Source organism: Maylandia zebra, linkage group LG5 (genome assembly GCF_041146795.1).
Source record: "Maylandia zebra isolate NMK-2024a linkage group LG5, Mzebra_GT3a, whole genome shotgun sequence".
NCBI lineage: Eukaryota > Metazoa > Chordata > Actinopteri > Cichliformes > Cichlidae > Maylandia > Maylandia zebra.
Window position 1 is genome coordinate 40,040,982 of NC_135171.1, and position 24,599 is coordinate 40,065,580.

At 43.1% G+C, this 24,599-nt stretch overlaps 1 protein-coding gene across 11 annotated transcripts in view; it reads right to left on the bottom strand.

Moving 5' to 3' along the window:
* Positions 1-9,731: 9,731 nt before the first annotated feature.
* LOC101477666 (dedicator of cytokinesis protein 3) overlaps positions 9,732-24,599 on the bottom strand; it is a 239,469-nt gene continuing 224,601 nt past the window's right edge. For 7 of the 11 annotated variants that reach the window (XM_076884370.1, XM_076884367.1, XM_076884364.1 and 4 more), the window contains 14 exons: positions 24,252-24,393; positions 23,948-24,114; positions 23,265-23,351; positions 22,953-23,132; positions 22,462-22,545; positions 21,390-21,506; positions 20,942-21,072; positions 20,070-20,214; positions 19,786-19,867; positions 19,572-19,690; positions 19,132-19,219; positions 18,915-19,034; positions 17,352-17,437; positions 9,732-16,711 (listed from right to left, as the gene is read on the bottom strand). In XM_076884370.1, the coding sequence (XP_076740485.1) occupies positions 16,010-16,711; positions 17,352-17,437; positions 18,915-19,034; positions 19,132-19,219; positions 19,572-19,690; positions 19,786-19,867; positions 20,070-20,214; positions 20,942-21,072; positions 21,390-21,506; positions 22,462-22,545; positions 22,953-23,132; positions 23,265-23,351; positions 23,948-24,114; positions 24,252-24,393 (2,250 nt within the window). In that variant the 3' untranslated portion in view covers positions 9,732-16,009. The remainder of the gene's footprint in view (positions 16,712-17,351; positions 17,438-18,914; positions 19,035-19,131; positions 19,220-19,571; positions 19,691-19,785; positions 19,868-20,069; positions 20,215-20,941; positions 21,073-21,389; positions 21,507-22,461; positions 22,546-22,952; positions 23,133-23,264; positions 23,352-23,947; positions 24,115-24,251; positions 24,394-24,599) is intronic. The other 4 variants (XM_076884369.1, XM_076884362.1, XM_076884365.1 and 1 more) reach the window with 3 other exon arrangements.

Here is a 24,599-nt window from a genome sequence, read left to right on the forward strand (position 1 = left end):
ACCAACACTAATGAAAGTGAAAGTATTGACCAGGGGCGCGTTCCAATTTGCTTCGGAAGGTTCCTACTGAGAGACGTGACGCGGAAGTACCCGCGTGGTGGCCACAGTAAGAGCTGTTCCAATTCTCCAAACACTGAGGAAAGGAGCTTCAATGCTTCCTTTATTGCTTCCTGTAGCGTAGGATACAAGGGGCCATCTTTTATGAAAAGGGATGAGAAAATGCTGTCCCATAATTCATTGCGATGGATCATCTGACTATTTATGAAAACCAGCGACATAAGTTGCCCAGATCATGTAAATGTTCATTGTAACTGCGTTTTCTGTTTCACCCATAAGCTGCTGATATATTTATGTTTTAACAACAGTCTGTTAAACTCTCAGCTGAACTCTGCAGAATAAAAACTTATTCTGCAGTGTGATATTTATTCTTACTGCTGAGTTGTTGTTGAAGCAGGCAAAACACTATATAAGCTCAAGATTGTAATCTATATTAACTATAAAAAAAAGTATATTTATTGTTCTGTATAATCAGTGTTCATTAGTAATGTCCTTTGCTTTAGGATTAATTTTTACTTTAGTCCAGGTCAGCTGGAATAAGTGACGGCTGGAGGAAATTTTCACTGCAGTCACAGAAATCCTAAACAGGGAGAGAAAGGACGAGACACTTCACCCGTTGCCTACTGGTGGTGGTCAGAGGGCCCGGTGGCGCCAGTGTCCAGCAGCCTCGCCTCTGTCAGTGCGCCCCAGGGTGGCTGTGGCTACAATGTAGCTGCCATCACCAGTGTGTGAATGTGTGTGTGAATGGGTGGATGACTGGATATGTAAAGCGCTTTGGGGTCCTTAAGGACTAGTAAAGCGCTATATAAATACAGACCATTTACCATTTTTATTTTTATTATTCCTTTATTTATTCAGGTAAAAATCTCACTGAGATTAAAAATCTTATTTCTAAGAGAGACTTGGCATCATGGCAGCAAAAGTCAAAAATAAATGCACCACATAACAACATAACAATTAAACCAAATACAATATTCTGTAGATCTCGCAGATTTAGTAAGTGAATCAGAATCAGAAAGGGTTTTATTGCCAAATTTTGAGCAGGTTTACAACATTAGGTAATTGCTGCGGTACTTAGTGTAAACATACTGACAGACAACGCTTAAATAAACCTAAAAATAAAAATTAAAAGTGCTAAGTAGATAGATATATACATGAGTGCAGGTGGTGATCAGTGCCAAACATGGAATGATGCAGTGAACACAGTGTAGGGTCATGTGTCCTGGAGGTGTACAGGTCCTGCAGAGATGGGAGTCTGCAGCCAATCACCTTCTCAGCAGAGCGCACAACACGCTGCAGTGTAGAATTGCATCATCGTCCATGTTGGCAGGTTGAATTTCTTCAGCTTCTTTATGACGAAGGTGATGGTGGGCTCCCACTTCAGGTCCTGGGTGACGGTGGTACCCAGGAAGCGGAATGAGTCCACAGAGGTGACGAGGGTGTCAGTCAGGACGATGGGGGGGGGGGGGGAGTGGGGCTGTGTGCTTCCTGAAGTCCACAATAATCTCCACTGTCTTCTGGGCATTCAGCACCAGGTTGTTGTGGCTGCACCAGGACACCAGACGTTCAACCTCCCTCCTGTAGGCAGACTCATCCCCGTCCAAGATGACAATAACGGTGGTGTCATCTGCAAACTTGATTAGATTGACAGACTGGTGGGTGGATGTGCAGCAGTTAGTGTACTCGCCCTGAGGGGAGCCGGTGCTGATGGTCCGGAGTCCGAGACATTCTTTCCCAGCCTCACATGCTGCTTCCTGTCCGTCAGGAAGTCAGTGATCCACTGGCAGATGAGATCAGGCACCTTCATCTGGGAAAGCTTGCCTTGGAGATGGTCTGGAAGGATGGTATTGAAGGCAGAGCTGAAGTCCACAAACAGGATCCTGGCGTAGGTTCCTGGGGAGTCCAGATGCTGCAGGATGAAGTGCAGAGCCATGTTGATAGCATCGTCTACAGACCTGTTGGCTCTGTATGCAAACTGGAGGGGGTCCAGGAGGGGGGCCGTGAGGGTCTTGAGGTAGGAGAGAAACAGGCGCTCAAATGACAGATGTCAGAGCCACATGTCTGTAGTCATTTAGTCCAGTGATCCTTGGTTTCTTGGGGACAGGGATTATGGTAGAGGACTTGAAGCAGACAGGCACATGACATGCCTGCAGTGAGGAGTTGAAAATGCCAGAGCTGCCTGCACATCCGCATCTGGCTAGATGTAAACAGCGGCCAAGATGAATGATGCAAACCCCCGCGGAGAATAAAACGGTTTGCAGTGAATAAAAAGGTATTCCAGAGAGGAAGAGCAGTGCTGAGCAATCACTGTTACATCTGTGCACCAGCCACTATTAATGTAGAAGCAGACGCCTATCCTGTGGTCTAACCAGACAGGGGCGGATCTAGAAGGGTGGCATGGGGTGGCAAGTGCCACCCTAAAATGATCCCTTGCCACCCCAGTTTTGCATATGACAGTGTTGTTTATTAAAATAAGATAGCATTAACAGTTTGAGCGTAGTTACAGTCAACAGTGAATATAAATGCTAAAACTGAATATATATATTGCATAGTGTTTCCCCCTCCACCATTAACAAATGGTTCAGCCCATAGCAGGACCGGTTTTTTTCTTGTTTTCAGTAGCAAGTAGTGATGGTAAATTTGATTCTTTTTACTGAATCGAGTTTTAATGAGTCACTCACCAAAGTGAATCGGATTTTTCGAGTCATTTGATTCACTGAGTCAGTTGACGAGAGAGTGCAAAAAATGTACATTTTCACTCAAACTTAATTTGTTTCTCTTTTCATGTATATCCTACTGCTAAGATGAGTGATTCTAAAAGAACATAACTATTTTATAGAGCAACAAAATTTCTAAAGGGAACATTTATTTTGTTTATTTTTATTTTATGTCAAATATATATTTTCTCATCTAAATGTCCAGTTTAAAAGTTTTTACTTTTTATGCTTTTTATGCGCCACACGCACTTCTGCGCGCGCCTGTGTCTGGGACTGTCCTGTGTGTCTCGGGTCCGTGCTTGTGTGTTTAAAAATGTGTTAATAATATATAGTAAAATAGTAAAACTGCTTAGTTAAACTTGTGCTTTTGTAACGTTCAGTATGGCCAGACATACAGGTTGCATGCCTCGGGGGAAAACTTTATTTCAATTTATATGCATTTGTTTAATACGAACAAGGAGATTTAGAATCAAACTCAGAATCGTAAAAAAAACTCTCACGATCCCACCGCGGCTCCCAGCAAAAAAAAACTCCTTAAAAAAACCCTCCGCGTTTTCTCCAAAACCCTAGAATAACTTGTTAGGTACCCCTCTATTCCCAAAACCTTATATTCGATAACAGGGGGAAGACACCTGAAAAAATCCTTAGTCTTTTTTCTCAAATTCAGCGCCCCGCGGCTCCCACCCCGATCCTTAGACAAAATAACCAGGGAAAAACTCCTGAAAACCCTCCGTATATTTCTCAAAAAAAACCCTGGTAGGGACCCCTCTATTCCCAAAACCTTATATTCGAAAACAGGGGAAAAATCCTGAAAAATCCTTAGTCTTTTTTCTTCAAAACGATCCCTCTTACTAGCTCTCTCGCAAATTCAGCAAAGTCTAAGTTCTCCCTTCGCTCTGACTCTGACTCTGATGCAGCCGCAGCCAGCGCACAATTTTTCCTTCTTGATCGCTCCACATCTGCTGCTTAATGATTCGGGCTCTTCGTTCGAAATTTGCGCCGGAGACCAACTCCACCTCGCAGGCGTGCCTAACTCGCCCCGGTGCCAATCACATAACAATGGGGCGGCTCCCTTCGCACCCCGGTTAGCCAATCGGATACAGGTCCGATTTACCTTCTCAGCGATAGGTTTATTCTCTTACTGGCATTCAGGATAAATAATCTAACATTTAAGCTTAAATTTAACTGGTTTTTTTCTCTCTAAGTTTTCTAAGTTTGACTTTTTTATTTATTAAATTCTTTAAAATTTGAAGGGTTTTTCTCCCTGTTTGACACAACGAAGAAGTTCCAGGTTTCCCCAAAGAAAAATAATCATCTGATTTATAGAAAAATGATCCTTTGAGCTGGAGCGTGATTTATTAAAACACAGGTTTTTATATCATGAAAAATAAGGAAATGCTTAATTTCAGAGAAATCTGGTTTCAGAGCTTTCATTTGTTTATGGACTGATGTTTATGACTCAAGCCTTGTACAGCTGGAAACATCCACAGCGTGCGACACATTTAAACCCACAGGACTCGCTTCCTGGAGAGCACCAATGATCCCTATTAAATGTGTTTGACTCATTCATAATATTACAGTTCTCGTCCTGATTTGACTTTATAATATTACAGTTGAAGCTCTTATTGTGGCGGCAGCAGCTGACAGTCAGTTGGGCTGCGTGTTTCTGTCAGGAGCGTGTCTGTTAGTGATGTTTCCTCCGGAGATGATTTCCACGGTGATAGAGTGTCTTCTCCTGCTCGCGTGTCTGTCTGCTCACTTTGTCTGGAGTCATGTTTGGACATCAAAGCGGTAAGAAAACTGTTGCGTGACGCACTGGACTGGAATCAGCTGGAACAAGTGGACTCTGGAAACTGCAGTTTATCAGTGGAGGGTGGATAAGGAGGGCATCAGCATGCAGCCCAGTCTGAACCTTCATCACACGATGTCAGCCTGCATGGATCCCAATAATCAGTTCACATCAATACAGAAGCATTGACTGAGTTCATGTGATCACAGCCTTCTGGATTCTCACTACAGCCTAATCAAAGAGCTGCGCAGTGACTGAGGGTGTTGTCTCCGTCCCACAGAGAGAGCTTCTCTTACTCTGGATGCCATTACCTCGGCCTCCCGTAACACTGTGAGGAGTCTCAGTCTCACTGAGTGAGTGGAAAAACACCCACACAGTGAACATTTAACAGCCTTTGTCTCTCATAACTGACAGCTGTGTTCATATTCTGTTCTGTTTGGATTTAATGGATCAAATCCTTGAATATAATTGTGTTTCCTTCCTGCAGATCCTCCAACAGAAACAGTCTGTCTCACTAATACAGATCAGGACTTTAAATGACTGAAGTGATGAGATTTTGATCAGGACAGTGACTCATCTCTGATTTCAGGCAGTTTCACAGTTCATATCTAGTGTTGAAGTTTGTGGTTTGTTGGTGAAAATGTTTAAAGTCAGGTTAGAGATGTAGCTTGTTGTGATTTCATGCTTCACGTCCATCACCATGACAAACTTTCAACAACCTTTACCGACCTTTTGTGTATGCTGTCTTCAACTATCTTTGATCGGTCTGCAATATAAAAGAGGCAGCAGGATGCCTCAGTGGTTAGCACTGTTGCATCACAGGAGGAGCGTCCTGGGTTCAAACCTACTGCCTGGAGTTTGCGCGTTCTCCTCATGATGATTTTTCCTGCAGTTAAAAAAAAACATCCCAGGTTAGTCCTGTTCATCTCGACTCAGGATCTCTACTTAGGGAGTTTCTTCACTGGTTAATAAAAAGGTAAAACCAAAGCTATCTGATTATTAAGTGATGACGTGACGAATCCTACGCAGACTACTAAAGTAGTCTGCGTTTAATATGGCTTTTGTGTTGTTAACATGTTTAATGTTTTGTATTTTCTTCTATTTAATCTCAAAAAGCTCCTAAAACAGTCAGTGATCACTGTTGACCTCCCTCAGGCTTTTATTACCGCTAATCATTTATTTAAGCTCAGTTTTTAAAACCTTAGGATGTAACTACAGCCCAGCCCATGCAGCAGTATATGAATGACTAACCTCGTATTGTGGATGGATTATCTCAGTTGTTCTCCTGGCTGAAGTTTGGTCATTTTACAGCATCCTGCCATGCGATTACATTTGTTCCTGACCACCGAGAACACTCACGTTAACTTTTATCGAGTGGAAAAAAAGTTAGCTTGTTTATATTATGCTAACATAGCTGTGTCGCTAGCGGTCACGTAGCACTAGGGTTGCCAACCGTCCCTTAAAATACGGAATCGTCCCGTATTTAGAAACAAAAGTACACGTCCCGTATTGAGCTAATAAGGGACGCACTTTGTCCCGTAATACAGTGAGAATCAAAAGTAGTCTATAACTTTTAATGGAATTAACACTTTGTTTGAAAACATAATTCCCAGCCCCTCTCCTGCTTTGTGACCAATGAGCTGACAGCACACTTATGACAATTCAGATTACCGCTCATCTCATTGGTCGAGGAAAGGTCGCTTACGGAGAAAATACCGGAAGACAACAGATGACCACAACAAGAAGCATGGCCAACAGGGAAACAAACGCCGACACTGCGGTGCAAGTCTCGGACGACAGTACACCTAAAGCTGGGCAGACACTGTGCGATTTTTTCAGTCGCGTTATTCAGCTCCTGCTCAAACTGCACGATTGACTCGCAGGGGTTAGACGTTGGTAGGTCACGATGCAGGTCTCACACTATACCGCCCGATGCTCTGATGCGACCTGAGTGCTCACACTGTGCCTCCATAACATGAAGGTTATAACAGAAAATCTGTCGCTCGCTCGCTCTCTCTGTCTTTCACTCACACAGACACACCACCACCATCAACTTTGCTAAATTGCTAATGAAAAACATTGATCAGGCAGCTGTGATTGAGCAGCAGTGTAAATCCAACTATTTTCACGGTTGTTGTGGTCGTGATAATTTTGTGAGGCCACATCGAAAAGGCTCGGATGAGCTTTCCAAAGTTCTACAAGTTGTGCCTCCATCGCTTGTGTCCAGATCACACGCTGCACAGCCGTGCTGCTCCGTCTTTTTCACCGACGTTTACGTGTTTGCACGTGAGCAGTGTGAGCGGCTGTGGTGACACCCTCACGAGCGATTGATGATCGGGAGCTGGTCGTGAGGTGTTAATCACTTCTCGTTACCCCACGTATACTACACGACGCACGATGAAGGCCAAAATCGGTCCGATCACTCAAAAATCGGCTCAAAATGGGCCTAAAACCGCACAGTGTGAGCCCAGCATTAGAGCAGCAATGTTTGTTCCCCTCAGAGAAAGGGAAGAATGGGAAAAGGAAAACACCTGGCTGGAAAAAGTTAATATGGGCATGTGCAGTGAATATCAGCGCTATGTGGCCAGAAGTGTGATAATATAATTTATTTTGTGTAATAAACAACTGCAAGGATAGATGATTACAACAAATAGATGACTAATATGTAAAAGTAATACATAGATGAATAATGATGATGAGTTAAGATGCGTAATCATGGGAACAAGCGGGTTTACAAACAGGAGCAGCTGATTAGCATTAGAAAAGCTGAAATAATATTTCAACTGAAGCCAATTGTACTAAATGCACTAAATGTGCACTGTTACAAGAATATTTTTCTTTCTATTGTTTTCTATTATTTTAAGTTAAGCATGACAGGCTTCTGTTTAAGAAAGAGACCTGTTTTATGTGTTAATGTTGTCATTTTGAGCTAAAAATAAATGGCTAAATGATCATTTGTTTCACATGTGTTCATATCACAAAGAATAGAATATGCATCTACTTAAATCAACTTCAAGTCAAATGGTTAAAAAAATAATTTCACACACAAAAAAAGAGCTAGAAAATTCACCACACTGGGAAGGGTGAAGACAATTGGGTCGCCCGGCCCTGGCCACGAGGTGTCCCTTATTTATTTTTCAGGGAGTTGGCAACCCTAATACCAGCTAGCCCAACTTCAGTAACCCTACAAACGTCACTGCTGTTTAGTTTTCTGTCTTCATTTATGTTGGAAGTGATAGCAGAGCTGTACGTTTGAATTTGTTTCCAAAACCCCGCAGTCAGGACATGCTATATTGTATTTAGATAGAAGCTAGCGAGCTAACTCCCTGCTAACTTCTAACTCCGTTAAATGTCATAATTTCCGTTTTCATGGATGCCTGGATGTTAAACTCAATTGTTACACCTGGTAGAGCAGAACGCTGATCATTTTATTAAAGATGAAAGACTTTAGACAGTTTTCAACTCTCAGTAATGCCATAGTGATCGTTTGATATATGGACCTGCAGCGGAGTTTAGGCCCAGACACGGCTAGTGACGTCAGACTGAACGATTGGATAGGCTCCCTGGAACCACTGACTGGATTCTTGGTGGACTCTTCTTCCTTTTTTAATATAACACTGAGTAGAGCAATGGCTCCCCCTGCTGTTTATTTTATGCAAACATTTACACTACTTACTGCTCTATCAGTAAGTAGTGTAAATGTTCTGCTGATGTTTATTTAATGAGCATCATGAACATCATTTTAAATGGACTGGTTGTAATGTGATGCTTTTCTGCCTTAATTCTTTGTTGCAAAGTCTGAACAAGGTGCTTTGTTGACTCCACTGAGCACTTATTTGAGTTCCCGTTGCCTTCTTATCAGTTTGAAGCAGTCTGCCCGTTCTCCTCTGACCTCAGGAAACAGTCACTCTGGATTTTTGGACCTTTTCCTGTGAATCTTGGAGATGTTTGTGTGGGAAAATCAGACTTTAGCAGTCTGTCTTAATGCAAATATAATAAATACTAATGTTCATTTTTTTTAAAGCTTGTTTAAAGGTAAGTTGTGTTATGTTTTAGTTGCTAAATGAGCCAAAACCTATATTTAAAAATAGAAAAAGAGACATGCATTTGTGGGTTAGTGATTCTTCATTACGTTCATTAGCTAATATTTAATTGACTGCTTGTGGAAGGTGAAGAGACAGGGGGACTGGCCATTCTGCCTGCGTCAGGAAAAAGAACCTTAGTTCACATTTTATCAGTGTAATTTGTTTGGAACCTAAATTCTTTGTACATGTAATAGAGAAGTGTGTTAACAGTACTCACCTTTCCTGGTTGCTTCCTATTCAGGATGTGGAGCAAAAGAGTAAAAGCAGCTCACTCACCTGCTCAAGAGTTTGGTTAAGGTTTAAGTCTATATGTTATTGAATTATTTATAGGACGTGGTACAAATATAAATATGTCTTTCACGTGTTTGCTCGTGTGGATGTTTATTTGTTCATTTGGTTTGCTGACCTCAGACTTGGGCTATTCCAGATGCTGACCTGAATCGGGTCGAGTATAAAAGGAAGCCAGCTGCTTTTAGAGGGGTTGGGTTCTCAGTCTCACGCCATTTTGGTTGAATCGACACATGACCACCGGCCAAACTGACAGTGGGGTCTGTGGGTTAACTGGTAACGCTAAACTGCTCATGGTGTGAATGGCTGTCCTTCTCGCTGTGTTAGACCAGCGTCAGACTGGCGACCTGTCCAGGGTGTAACCCGCCTCTCAGCCTATGGTGGCTGTGATAAAATGACATTTTATTTTATTTGTCTTTCAAAACACTCAAGTTCACCTTGCACAAAAGAGTTAAAAACAACAAGAAGTGTTTGTACAAACTCTGTGTTTGCCTTTGTACTGCATTTCCTTTTATGGTTATTTATTAGTGACAAAATATTACACTAATAAAAGCCATTAAACCACATCCGACAGATGTGAAAATCTCACAAATGAACTGAACGTTTCCTGGAAAAGTGAAATTAAAAATGTTTAAGACTAACTTTAAAAGTGATGTAAAGTGTATTTTTAATGAGTTTCAGATTTAATGGAGGAAGTTATAAATTTAACTGAGTATCTGTGATCATGACTGCATGAATTAAACAAAAACTGAACTTTATAGCAGCAAACGTGAAATAACGACAGGCTGAATCCAGTCGAGTCAATAAAAGTTTATCGTTTAATGTTTGTCATTAATCATGAATCCACAACACAGCAGTTTGTTTAGTGAGTAGGAAAAACGTGAGTATTTACATCTACCATCATACACGTCACAGTTTATACCCATGCTAACACAACAAAGACTTTTATATACAAGAAATACTATTAGCGTCGTCATACAAAGGAGTGCCATCGTTGGAACTATCTAGATTTGTCATTGATGCAAAATACACAAAATCATAATAAACGTCTCCTCAGCTGCCCTGAAGTGATCGGGATAATTCGACAGAATGAACTTGGATCGCTGTGGACCGGGTTTAAAAACTGGTTTACATCAGAAAACACAAGGCGAGACGATCACAGTCTACGTGTATACGAGGTTTGCCCTTCATGCCCGCGATAATACGCCCTCTCCTCGCTTATGTACAAAGAAATCAACGCGTCTCCTCCGTGAGCTCCGTCGGATTTCCCTCCACGTTCCTCCTTCTAAAGGAAACACAGACTGGGTGGGGTCAGTGGTTTTAGTCTCACACAAAACTTACTTTCTTTTAAAAAAAGCACCAAACTACTTTTAATTTTCCTGCCATCCGACACGTTCAAGCCAAAGAACAAAAGAATGAACCGAACGTCCTACAAACAAACCTCTGATTTGCATAGTTCATCTTCACCTGCTTCGAGTTTGATTCACTGAAATCTGAACACTTCATCGCTGCAGACCGAGTATGCAGGACCGTTTGTTTAAAGCAAGAGTTCACAGCAAAATCAAAGATGTCATTTTAACTGTGGTAACCGTAGTAACCGTTTACACATCTTTTGTTTTGGTGGGAATGACCCAGTTTTGGAGATATTAGGTGCAGAGATTTCTGCCTTCTTTTCAATACAAACTACTAAACAGCACAAAGAACTACTTTCTTTTTACTGTCTACATCTGCCAGCCAAAGGAAAATGCAGCCAGGTCTCTCTTTACTGAGCAAATAATTAATATAAGCTGGTCAAAGCAGGCCGTCACTTTACATAAAAGATGCCGTACCCACCAGCGAGGTCGTCCCGTTGGATATGAAGGATGCTGCACATTCATATAGCAGCAACTTGTCAATTACACCCTGGTTTATCCACTTGTTTGCCTCCAATAGAACGACAGCTGATAAAATTAAAGTCCTGCCACTAGTGAGGCTCATCAGGTAAATATTTACTGAGGTCATAGTTCAAGCTGCGGGGGTTGTTTTCTCAGACTTTTTCTGCAGGACAAACAGTTGCCCCCTAGTGGCCACTGGAAAGAACGCAACTTCCAGCTTTGTTTTAATTTTCAGACGTGGAAGCTACAGCCATCCTTTATATACAGGCCCAATCCCAGTGTCCACTCACAGGACGAAACAGACTGTTACCGGGATAAATTCTGTAAATTCCTAAGTTAATTTGTAAATTTTTGTAGTAAATTGTAAATATTGTAAAACTTTTCTTCTGTCATTTAATGGTCGGGCATTGTACAGCTACAAGCATTTCACCCCCATGTCATACTGTGTATGGTTGTGTGTGTGTGACAAATAAAATTTGAATTTGAATTTGAATAAGAAACAAAAGCACCAGAATAAAACTGTAATGCAACAAGCACAAAGGAGCAACGACACAAAAGGCAAAAGAAAATCTATGCACGTGTGATTGCAGCATATGCATGTAAAGTAGGTTTAGTTCAGGGAGAAGAAAATAGTTCCCACATGAAACATCTTCAATAGGTTGTTGCTGCTTCTTTACTTCTCAGTAGCTGATCAATGATCTCAGATTCTCAGTTTAGCTCAGATATATTTAAAAGACAGCAGATGTCAAAATGTTCTAAAAGGATGAACAGAACTAAAAATCAGGAGAAAATAAAGTACATTTAATTCTGCTGTGAACTTTTCTTTAGTAAACTGTTGTGTGACTTCTCTCTCCCTCTGGTGTAATTCGATCCTGATATAACACACACTCTCTCACAAACTGCCGTAACAGCGCACACCTTCATTGTTGCAGTTTCTCGTTGCTGAAAAGCTTCTCTAACCTGCCTGCGTCATGTATTTACAGCATCCCCGCTCACAGCGCTTTGTAGGCTCAGAAGGATCAAACATAAACGGCTCAGCACGACTGCACACGGAGCTTTACAGATAAACAAACACACAGAATGACAGAAAAGTGATAAAAAATTCAACCTTCCAGTGCGTTATGTGAACTGGAGGTAAAGGTTGCAGGAAGAAAAAGCAATAAGGTGATTTCTAAATCTGGCTTTGTATAAACGTATACATATTAATATCAATCTTCATGTTTTGCAAAGGCAACAAGCATAACAGATGTGCTGTGAGAAAAACTTTGAGAGCACTCAAAGCTGTTTAAAACAGAGGTAACATCATATGTTGTTGGCATAAACACAAAGGCGTCAGTGCGAGTCTGTAACAACTGTTTATATCGCTGTGAATACACACAGCGCATGAATCCACCATCAGCTGCACTGAGTGTTAATATGGGTTTCAGTTTCAACAGGACAACAATCAACTCGAACTCTTCGCACAAGGATGAAAGAGTTGATCATTTAGGGAATAAATGAACTAAAATGATTTTAAATGAAATTTATAACTAAAAGTAGAAGAAGAGAGAAGCTAAAGATCTAAAAACAGACAGGTTGAAGGAGGTAACTCGAGCCGTGCTGCATAATTCACCTGTAACATCATCAGTCAGTTCACCAAACACCCGACTTCATGAATTCAGCAGTTTTCTGCAAACTGTCCGGGCTGTGGTGCAGCCTCTGTGTGAGCCGCAGGACAGTTTCATGGCTTTAACTTTTATAAGTGGGGAATAAAGAGACTGGAAACGCTCACCGGACACAGAGCACCACTGAAAGTCCAGCTCTGAACTTCCACTGAACATCTTTAACCATCACTGCTTCACTCGTATGTTTATGGTGGAGAATTCAAGCAGCGGGCCCGTATCACTGCTCACACAGCTCACGCCATGCGTCGCGGCAGGAAATGCTCATTTGCAACAACTGTCTGAATGATGGCTGTTGTTCCATGTAGCTTACTGGGTCAGTGAATGCAGCAGACACGTTCACTGAGTGAATGGGTTAAATGCAGAGAGGGATTTTCCCCACGGGGACCAATAAAGCACACTTTCTTTCTTCTTTCTTCTGACATTACAGGAGCTGAATATTTAAAGTGGACCCGCTCTGCTCATTTCGAGCTCTATAGTTTGATGTTTGGACTCTACCAGAGGAGCTTTGTATGACTCATAGTTAAAAATAATACTGCAATGTGTCTGAAACAAGCTGCTTCAGTGCCCGTCTCTTTAGACTGGCTGCTCTTTGTAAACAAAACTATGGTTGTGTTTACTGCGCACATCCATCCTGGTGTGACAGAGTCAGAAAATCCAGAACTGGTCGACTTTAGTAACTCCTGAAAATGATTTAATGGATGAAGTAAAGTCTGTGATGGTTCTAAACGTGCAGACGCACTCACACACAGTCTCGTCGTTTCACTGAAAACAAACCTTCAGCTTCTCTAAAGCAGCGAAAGCCATTCGAGGCAGAGTGCGCACTCAGGTCGCTAATCCTTAAATCTAAAATGTCTCAACCTGACTCACTTTTTCATAGACATATTTTTATGTGATGCCTGTATTTACTTATGCATGTATCCCCTATTTTATTGTTTCTGCTTTCAGCCCTTTATGTAGACAATGTTGATTTGATTTATTTCGTCGTTGTTCTCTGTCTTAACTTTTAATTCGTCCCATCTCGCTCTTCGATGTCCAGCTTCCTGTTGAAATGTATTTTTCTATTTTTGCCTTTCTGTCAAAGCACTTTGCAAAGACATCGTGTTATTATTATTTAGCCTCACAGGGGAACAGTTCTGTGTTGGATTTATCTAAATGTAGCTGGACTTAAGTTCGAAACTACAAACTACAGAGCCACCAGCCATCATCACCAACACAATATGACACTGAATCAGGATTCTGAGTTTTCTGCACCTTTAGGAGGAACCAAAACAGGACAAAGCTCAAACACAACGATCAGCTTCACCATGCAAAATGTGAGGTGATCAGACACCAGGCAGAGCACAACGAGGATTTCAAATAGCCATGTGAACTAACGGCTGTTCAACCTAAAAAAGGGGGCGAAGTGATCAGGATGACAGTCTGCTCGCAATCTGAGTGCTAAATGTAAAAAGAATATTTAAAACAAAACACTAAAGTACAAAAGTATGACCCTTTGCAGTACTTTTACACGTCTACTACTAAATCCTGCTGATTCAACATCCTTGGTGTTCAAAGTGGTTTCCTAGACTACAAAGACATCAGTGCACAGTACAGTATTTCTCCAGTGCTTCCAGTGCTTCACCTCACAGTCTCTGTTCAGTGAATGAACATGCATACAAAACAGTACCCTGATTAAAAAATGTACAGTCATTACTTTCATAGAAAAAATGCCAAAAAAGGTGTATATGTACTTCAGCTAACATCCCTAAAAATACCAGCAGTCGGACGCCTCGCACATATTTACAGGTTCCTCCGCTGAACGCATCGTCAGCTTTAAAAAACCCTCAGAGCAAACTGTCCCTCGCTCCTGTTTTCAGGAGCTGCAATAAAACCTTCAGCTGTTGTGAAGTGCACATCGCGTCTGATGTAGCGGCTACTGTCGGCTCAGAAAGCCATTTGCACATTTCTTCAACCAAAAGTATAACGACTGAATATAAATTATATGTATATACTTCTTTATAGTGTATTAAATGTATCTACATTCTCTCTTACTTAAATATAAACACTTCTCATCTCTGTCGTTTATCTTCAACATTTCAGGAAAAAGTGACTGAAAATCTTCGAAAGCCGTCGCTCTGTTTGCATAAAGCATCACTTAAAGGTACTTTTTGTAACTTCCTGTTTACTAAGATTAACAAAAATTAACAGAATATAAATACCAGCTTGACTTTATGTCCTAAACTATCTGTGTTTTCTGTTACGATGTCAACCGTAGTCAAATGAGGTCCCGGCCGTACTTTGGTGTATTACCTTTTTGTTCAAACGCTGCCCCCTGGTGGTGAACGTTTTATTAACATCGTTACAAAAAGTACCTCTACCCGATGCCTTTATAGCCGCTGTTTACGTGACAGAAATAATCATCATTAGTTATTTGCTTTCATTTTGGTCTTTTGTTTTCATCTTTTTAAATCATCTAAATCAGTGATTCCCAAACTCAAAGCTGCTAAACTGGAGTCCACACGAGACTGACCTTTGGTCCCCTCGTCCCACATCGAGACAGTGTCCCACATTTTGTTCACTGCAGGACAGGCACTTTCCTAAAGTCTGGCTTTTATCCAGTGGCTTTAAAAAAACTGAAATACAGGGAGACTACTTAACTGGGTGAAGTCAAAACAAAGGAAATGATTTTCCTTTCTTAGTTAATCAGCAGTGATGCAGAAAGGAAAACATGACATTAAGTGACAGGTCAATTATCGGGACAGCAAAAGTAAATATAGTAAAAAGAATATATCACGGACAATAACATGAAACTTCTTATTGTGCTTATTGCGTCTGCTCAGCGAGGCAGGAGGGAAAGTCCTTCACAAACCTGCAGTTTGTCCTTTTATAGTTTTTTAGGATATGTGAAGATTCCCACACAAATAAACTCCAGCTGTTGTAAAATGTTGTATCATCGAGGTTCATGGAATCTGGCCACCCTGCCTCTGGAGGACACCCTGCAGTACCTTCACAGCCCACTAAGGGGCAGCGGCCCACACTTTAGGAATCACTGATCTAAATATCCTTCAGTATAACATCCCTGCTTTGACCGTTCTGTGTCTATAGGTTTTATTTGTACATAAATAAAAATGTTTTTAAAGTGCCGTTTGCCTTTAAATCTTCAGAGCGAGGCTTTTTTTTATTTGACTAGAAATCCCTTCGTAAAATCACGGGTTCTGTTTCAGGTGTAATCATGAATTTAGTGAAAAAGCTGAGCAGCATTTTCTCAGCTTAAACCCCCGTCTGCACATATAAGAAGTAAAGAATCAGGATGCAGTGACGTGAGTACTGTTTGGTTGAAGGAAACACGTCTCAGAGGTCAAGGACTCGTTAGCCAGATGGAGCGTGCGAGAGCAGACTGAAACCTTTAGCGGTAACTGGAGGACAGCTGGGGGCGATTCAGAGCTACCCTCAACTTCATGACCCAGTTTTTAGTTTGGCTCTCGCTCTCACGTCTTTTCTTTCTCTCTTTTGAGAAGAGTTTCTTGTCTGTCCCTATAAACCATGAGGGGGCGTCCTACTCCTCGCCGATGCCGTGCTCCCACGCCACTTTAGCCTGCTCATCCTTGGTGGCTGCGATTATGGGCTGGGAGATCTTGCGTGGCATGGGCCGCGGTGCGGGAGGTGGAGGCGCTGCAGACTGGCTGATCAGGGAGTCCTCTTCAGGGATGCAGCCCTCTCGGAGGTAGGGTTTAGGGGGCAGCGCCGGAGGCTCATGGAAGTGGTAGAGAGGCGGGTGGTGGGGGATGTAGTGTGGGTGGAAGTGATGGTGGAGTTGGTGGTAGTAGTGGGGGTGTTGTGGGTGTGGCAGCACATCCTGCTGCTGCATTTGTTGAACTCCGATGGAGGCCGAACCCGGAGCCTGGGGTTGGATTTGGGACCCCACCTGAGCCGGGGTGACGCCTCCCGGGGCAGAGTGGCTGCGGCAGGGCGGGGGCTTGACTCCATCCAGGACTTCAGGTTCGGAGATGCTGTACCTGACGGGCTGGTAAGGTGAGTCGAGGTCCTCCTGGTCGGTGGTCCAAGCCTGGCTGCTGGGGACGGACTCCAGGGTGTCTGTGCGGCTGGCGGTGGGGTCAGAGGAGGAGGCGGGGCCACCAAAGTTGCTCTCACTGAGGGAGGAGACTCCGGAGCTGGCACTGCCTGACAGGTTGGAGTTACTGCCATCCAGGATGGACTGTGGACTGGTGGGCGAGGCAGGTATAGGATGCAGGGGAGACTGGAGAGAGAGGCGAGGGAGAGTCACACAAACAATCTCTAACACAGAGTCTGTGATTAACAGCTGCGGTTTTATTAAATATGTTTAAAGTCTGTTAATATTTAACAAAGCAGGTCGATCACATTCTTTTCTCCTGCATAAACATGAAGATCACAACTTATTTACAATGAATGTCTTTAACTAGAATCACATCTGATTGAAGTGTGGAAGCAAAACTATGACAGTGCACATTAACAGGCATAGTTTAAACTATAAATATACCAAGTAACACAGAAAGCAGGATTCTGGAGTGTTTGTTAAAAAAGAGGAAAAAGGAAACATGAAGCCAATAAATCAAATATTGCTGATGAGCTTAGGAACAGGACACGAAGGTTTACAACTGAACAGAAAATATTTTGTCTTTGTCGTAACTGTTGGTGGATAAACTGTAAAGTTATTTCCAGCTGGTGTTGCAGACTCAGCTGTGAACACTGATGCTTCATTTAAAAGAACAAAATCATGGACACAAAGAAAAACACACAGACAGTAATGTGCACTGATTTGTGAGTGCATACACACACACACACACTAATGGACAGACGAACTTCATCCAGACAGACAGCAGGCATGAGGAGGAGGAGGAGGAGAAGGAGAAGGGTACCTTTCTTAAAGAGCGCGCGGGGAGAGCTGGAGGGAGGTCGCTGACCTGGTGGTGGAAAGCGTCAAAGTGCATCGACAGGTGTTGCCCTACAGGGGGAGACACAGCAGGACTGACTGAGAGAAACTCGCACACACGCTCACACATTTCAGACCAGAGAGGAGGAGGAGGTGGGAGGAGGGGCAAGGGGGAACAAAGGTCAGAGAGTGGAGAACAAGAAGGTAGAGGCAGGTGGGTGGGGTTAAAACAGGAAAAGGGGGGAGTTGGAGCAGTGTGTGGAGGAGGGGAGGTGTTCAGCTCTGATAGCATTTAAGTTGTTTGATTGCAGTGGTATAAAGTGTGTGTCTGTGTGTGTCTGCAGTGAAAACGAGATCAAATTAACCAAAGTTCACTCTCAGAGAACGCTTCCTTTCTTTCTCTCTGTGCTTCGAGCCCTGCAGACGTCTCCTCTGAGGTTGCAGGAACCACCAAACGCTTCATAAACACTTCATGTACCTGAACTTTCACTCTTGGGACTCAAAGGTTTGAATAACGCGATTTACAAAACCAAGAATGAGTGTTCGGTGGTTTTGAAAGGTTTCTGTGAGGGACTAATACGAGTCTGCGTCGTCACAAATACTCCTGAATGAAAAGCAGAGCTGCTTTGAATCCCCGATCATAGAGGTCACGGAGAGGAGAGGCCCAGCGCTATTCTGTTAATACTTTCTCAGCCAATCAAAGCACAGCTTGCATAAAGGGGGAAAACGGCTAAAACAGCTGTTTTCAGACAGAAGACAAACTGAGAGGCTGCACCGAGACCCACCATTAGATACACGGGGATCATGAATCATGCGGAGCTAATCTAACGGAGGTACTAATGAACATGACAGAGGAGATGAATCTCCTCTGAATCCTGCTCAGAAAACAGAGTCATGTCTTCTGACCCGGTGCTTAAAAAACAGATTCAGTTCCACAGCCAGGAAAACGTTACAGAGTCCCCCGCACAAACACACTGCAGGGGAACCTGTGGGGATTCCCCACACACAAAAACCGACACACGCAACGATGCACAAGAATCAACGCTTCGCTCTCGCACAACAAAAACCCAGCAGGCGTCCACGGATGACACTTTCTGGGCTAAAGGCGTTCAGTTGCATGGCTTCATGTCCAAACTTGGTTAAAAAGTGGAGTTCAGTAAATATCTAGTAAACATTGTCTACATTAGACGTTAATTCTGTAAGTCTAACACTGAAGTGTTTGTCTGTAGCTGTGAGCTGTGTGTGAGGGGGACAAACGGTACATTCTCTTGGTGGTCATGATCATCCTGCATGTGTGGTTCTCCCTGGGTTGCATCTCACTGACACACTCGTGCAGCTGTTTTTAGGATTATTGTTTCACAGTACGAAGGTTCAAATCCACTAAAGAGGAAGTCCTTTCATGTTTCAGACGGTTTTAGATGTAAAAGAATGACATAAAAAGATTTAACGCTTCAGCATCTGGCAAAGTTTGATTTATGCTTGGTGGGAAATCAGTGCACAATACACACACACACACACAAACGCACACACACACACAGTAGTTTCATACCTTGAGGCAGGTTGCGTGGTGGAACAGGTGGTGCCATGACACTGCCAACGTGGGAGGAAAGGAAAGGGAGGGCTTCTCTGGTACCGCTGTCCAAACTCCAACTGCTGGGAGTGGTCAGGACTGGAGGGCAGAGAGTGAAGACGGGTGGAGTGGAGAAGAAAAATAGATGAGTTTTACAGAAATATTCTGTATTGTGTGTGTGAGTGAGTTTGCCGACCTTTCTCAGCCACAGAGAGGTTTGGGTCGCTGCAGGGTTTGCATGGACCGATCACCTGGTGGAACAAAGCTCGCTGGAAGTTTGGTGGCTGAGGAGGAGACCATGAGCTCGTTAGAGAGGACCACAGCGATCACCTGAATCAGACTTTAATCCGTCTTCAGCTCAGTAAAGAACTGAACATGATTGCATTCGAAAATATTTAGAAGAATATCTGAAGGTAGGTTGAATCCATGAAAAGCACCTGCAGCATCACAGGTCAGCTGATCACAGTGCAGCACAAAGAAAACTAATCTTTGTGCACAAAACAAGAGCTTCCAGTTTCCTCTCCTGTCAAATCCCACTTTACCCTCTGCATGTGACGTACATGCAACTTCTAATAAATCAAATTCGTCAGACAACTGTCACTGCTGTCGTTCAGGATCCCCCCTCCACTGCTTTACCTGTCCATTGTCTGTGATGTTGGTGTACATCGCGCTGCTCGGCCTCTCTCTGTGCGGCGGCAGCAGCATCAGCATCTCTCTGTTGTGTCTGTATTTGTCAGGCAGAGACGGAGAGCCGACTGCAGACGGACAGATTACAGAAGTGAGAGATGTGTGAAATACAAAATATCAGAAAGCTAAATATAGCTTTAAAAATCTTCCATGGGCCGCTAACCTCTGATGGTTGAGGGGGCGGAGTTTATCATCTGAGAAGGCGCAGAGTGGGTGGAGCTAAGACTGGAGGAGGACAGGCTCGCCTGCAGTTCCAAGAAATTCGAACGCAGTATTGTACATATAGATTACAATAATGTGAGGTATTTGAGCAGTGATGCTCAGCTGTGCAGAAAAAGCTGGACATGATAATATTACAGAGTTTTATATTCATGTGTGATATATGGAATGTTTCTTGTTTCTTGCAACAAGTGCGTTTCCTCTCTGCGAATCGCGTTTTTCACTGACCTGCATGCGGTAGAAGTCCTCGGGGTGTTCCACTACCATGCCGTCAGCCAGGATCAGCAGATTGCCAACGTTTCCCATCTCACTGGAGTTATGAGAGGAGAGAGAGGAGGAGGAGTTGCGCACAGGAGTCAGAACAGCTACGGGACTGGGAGGAGGGAACGAAAGGAGGAAAAAAGAGGAGAGGAAACAGGGAGGGTAAAGAGAAAGAGGGCGGGGGGAGAAGAGGGAAATTCCAGGTAGAAGAAAAGAAAGGAAGGAAGGCAGGAAGGGGAAGGGCCGAGCAAACCAAAAAAGAAGAAGCGAAAACCAAACAGCCGGCATGCATGAGGTGATGCGGTGAGAATGAGAGCGATGGTCAGCCATGAGCATGCAGGAAGCACGATGCAGGAAGCACGATGCAGGGTGGTGTCGGTGAAGGATGAAGGAGAGAAAGAGAAAATGGCAGACTTTCAGAAAGTGCGATGTGAGCAGAGGACAGCAGAGATGCTGCGAGGAACTTCTCAAAGATCATTAATGAGACACAGCAGGTGAACCACAGATGGAGGTGAAGCCAGTGAGAAGACGTGTGCTGACTGTGAAGGATGGTTTCTGCCGTGTTCACCACATTTAACAGTTTCAATTAAGAATAAGATAAAAGTAATTAACTGCTTTGTCTCTCTTGATCCGTGCCCCTTTGACCCGACCCTCTATGCAGACTTAGAGGAAACTGACTTTGAGGATTTTTTAAAACCTTTTCAACATGTTTAGAGACCCTGAATGAGGTTTTGATGACATGGTGGTGCAGACTGAGGAGTGTATCAGGGTGTAGCTGAATAAGATTAAAGCAGGAGAGTCTAACGGGCACTTTAAAAAAGTCTCTGCGTGTTGCTGACCTGTGTCGGTGCATCAGTTTGAAGCTCTCGGGGCTCATGGGGCCGTGAGTGGCCAGGATTCCTCTGGGTGTGTTGGGCCCTGAACCGGACTTGTCTAAACCAGGCAGACCCTGCAGAGACACATAGAAGCACTGCTCTGAATATTCACACTGCCCTCGGGTGTCCACACAGACAGAAGAATCACTGGTTGGAACGGTAAAGGTAAAATTATGAACAGAGGTGAAATGTTCAACGAGATTCTTTGCAGTGACGTAGTCTCTAAGCTTGGTGCACACTAACATGCTCTTTGAAGAAGAAACGAATCCATCCATCCTTCCAGCATGTTTACACCGTAATGAATCTTCTTCTACACTCGTTCATTTTGGTTCATGAGCTACATCTAACAACAGCTCCGCGTACGTATTTGTACCTCCTGAGGTTGTAATACTATATTATTTTGTGTGCTCACATGGCAGAGGCTGCTCCTCATCATCTGGAACTGATCTATCAGCTTCTTGTGCAGGGGACGCATTTCTGGGTGCACCAGCTTCTCGTGCACAGCCAGACCGACTCCCAGGATGTGAACCTGTGTGAAAACCAGTTTTTAAAAACATCAGCGGATGAGATGAAGAACCCTGTTAGTATGAGCAAGAATGAAGACGAGGTTGTTGCTCACGTTGGTCTACAGACAAATCCTTCCTTTGGAAAACTTAATGCACGTGTTTCACCTGCTTTACTTTTGCCTGCTTCATGTCAACAAATGTTTTTCTACTGGATCGAAATAATCTGACATGGGAGAGGGGGCGAGGTTAGGGGGGGCATCTGCTCCTATCAGCAGCTGGGGCTGAAAGTATTAGCCCCCCAGGAATTATGGAGCATTTTGCTAAACTTCTTCCCAATTTTTGCAGCATTGATGAAACTTGATATAATCAAAGATTCACCAAACCTGTAGCTTTTGGGACATTTTGTAATATAAAATACATTTTTAGTCTTTATATCAAATATAGTTAAAAGTAGGGTTGCCAAAAATATTAACATGTGAATGTTTGTTTTCAAAAAGAGCGACACATCACAGCCTGACAGCCCGGTGGCTATTAATGGCCACGGGGCTAATCACTCATTTCTTTCTTGTTTTGTATCCATGAAATATCCTGATTAAACTTAAACATTGTTATTTTGTTAACAGATACACTATAAAAAACAAAGACTTGTTGTTAATGGTCATTTTCTTTCCTTCAGTTCAGTGAAAGCATGAATGATAACGTCTGCATGCAGATATATGAAAACAAAAACTATAGATTCAACTATTACAGGATTCTGAGGTTTTTCTTCAATCGTGACATTTGTCTCACGCTAAAGGTCAAATTCTCCACATGGTTCTATCTGAACACACTTACAGCTCTATATGTGTTTCCACTGAAGCACATATAGAGCTTTAATTTGAGTATATGGAGCCAACTTGGTCTATTTGGCATCTCAGGACAAAAAGGCAGAGCTGTGTTATTAAAGCTCTGCAGGAACGTCAGCAAACGACACCTCACCTGCTCCTGCATCAGGTCTTTAAGCTGTGTGATCTTCTCAGTGTCTTCAGGGTGGCTCGTGATGTACTCCTTATCAAAGAAAGCCTGCAAACGAAGGAAAAAAGCAAAGTCAAATTTATGGAGCAGTACTGTGGCATTACATCATCCCAAAACACCAAACCTTATAGAAATGAACATTTTTAGTCCATTTTATACATAATTTGTTCGCACAGATTCAGAGATTATGCGCACGGATGACAAACTGCTGTGCTTTGTAATAAAATACATGTTCTGTACTTTTGTTTATAAAAGGAAACTCTAACATATCACTGAGGTTAGTGCATTCTGGACCGTTTGTGTTTTATGAGTGGATAAAATAACAGTGGTTTAATCATATTGTGGCCCCTCCTTCACCTGCCTATAAAACTGCCCACTGTGATGCGCTGTAAGATTTTACTGCTGTGACTCAGCCTCACGGGGGCCGATGACATGAAATTCCCTGTCTGTCTGACCTCTTGGTATCTGGCGATGCCTCCGTTAACAGCAGCGTCGATGACCCCGTTCAGCGTCATGCTGAGCAGGTTGATGTTGCCGTGCAGCTGCTTGTGTTGGTACTGGCTGATCAAAGTGCGCAGCTCCTGGTTCTTATTCTCCACCACAGAGATGGCGTTTTCTAACGGGCTCACCTCCACCTGAGAGAGAGACGCAGAGCGACGAGGAGCCAAAGTGAGAGACGCTCAGATTACTTCGTAGAATATATCATAACAGATTGTTGTGAGTTTATGGATCCTGTTTATCTTTACAGATCTCTTTCATGTGCTCACCAGCTCTCTCTTCTCCACCTCAAACCAGCGGGAAATCCCAGGCAGAGGGTGGGTGAGGATCAGAGTCGTCCTTTCTATCCACAGACTCTGAAAAACACGACAAGCAGTGAGACAAACAGTCCAGACTTCAGGAGGTTTGATGTAACATCAGCAGCCATCGAAATCTCCTGAAATATCTAATAAATGTTGAGAATCCGGTTTATTAATCATCTAAACTTCAGTCAAAATGAGCCATGCTGGCTGAATTTTCAGAGAGCTTCAGAAAAAACCCGGCAGATCTTAATGAACTGAAGCAACGCTGTAAAAAAGAGGTGGATTAAAACCCTCCACAACGATGTGAGGGAGTCGCAGAGTGTTTGATGCTGTAAGCTGCTGAATCACGAGGAAGGTTGAAGGAGAAACGATGTCTCTACTGTCAGGGATGGAAATGACAGAAAGCAAAGACAGACGAGGAAGATGTCAGATAAATTTCACAGGAAGGAACTTAAAGAAATGTAAAACTTGGATAAACAAGGCAAAAAAGGTTTTTGTAATGAGTCACTGGATATAAATGCTGTAAATCGTGTCATTCATAAGAATATAAACAAAGGCAGGTTCAGCTGGGTTGCAGTAAGTAAGTGTGTTGAGCTGATTCACTGAGTATCTAATAAAAGAATAAGAGGAAAAAGCACTTCCTGTCTCACTTTGAACTCATTGTCTCGATCTTTGGGGCCTTTGTGGAAGGGCCGGTCGTAACGGAAGCGGCGAACGTTGTTCACTCGATAGAAGCTCTTAATGCGGTCCGGTACTCGGTCCATCTGAAGGACGGTCACGCTGTCCGGCACCGGCGTTACTGCGTAGATCTGGAGGTCTGAGAGGAGGGAGGTCAAAGATATAACTGAGAGCCAATAACACAGCAAACAAAACGCTTCCATGGACGTCAGGCGTGGATTAATATTTAAATCGAGCGGTCTTTGGATGAACATCAGCTCTGCTGCTGAAGGATACACTGTGCATCACACTGCAGGATGGCCTCGTCTGGTTGATTGGGGTGCTGCATTGCAATGGCTTGCGGGAATTCTCCCAGCATCCTTTGCTGGAAGGCTTCTAACCTTTCGTAGTCATGACCACGGCAGACAAACTCTTTGTTCTAGAGGGAACGAATCAAAAACGAACAGAAAAGATTAAGATGTTTTTTTTTAAAGCAGAAATCTTGAAGCCACCTCTTAAGTAACAAAACCTGCAGTTCCTGTAATGACCACTTGAGGCTGGATCCCAAAATGCTCTACAGCAGCCGTGAACATGTTTACTTCTCGCTTCATAACAGCTGTTTACTGGGTCACTGAATTCAGATGT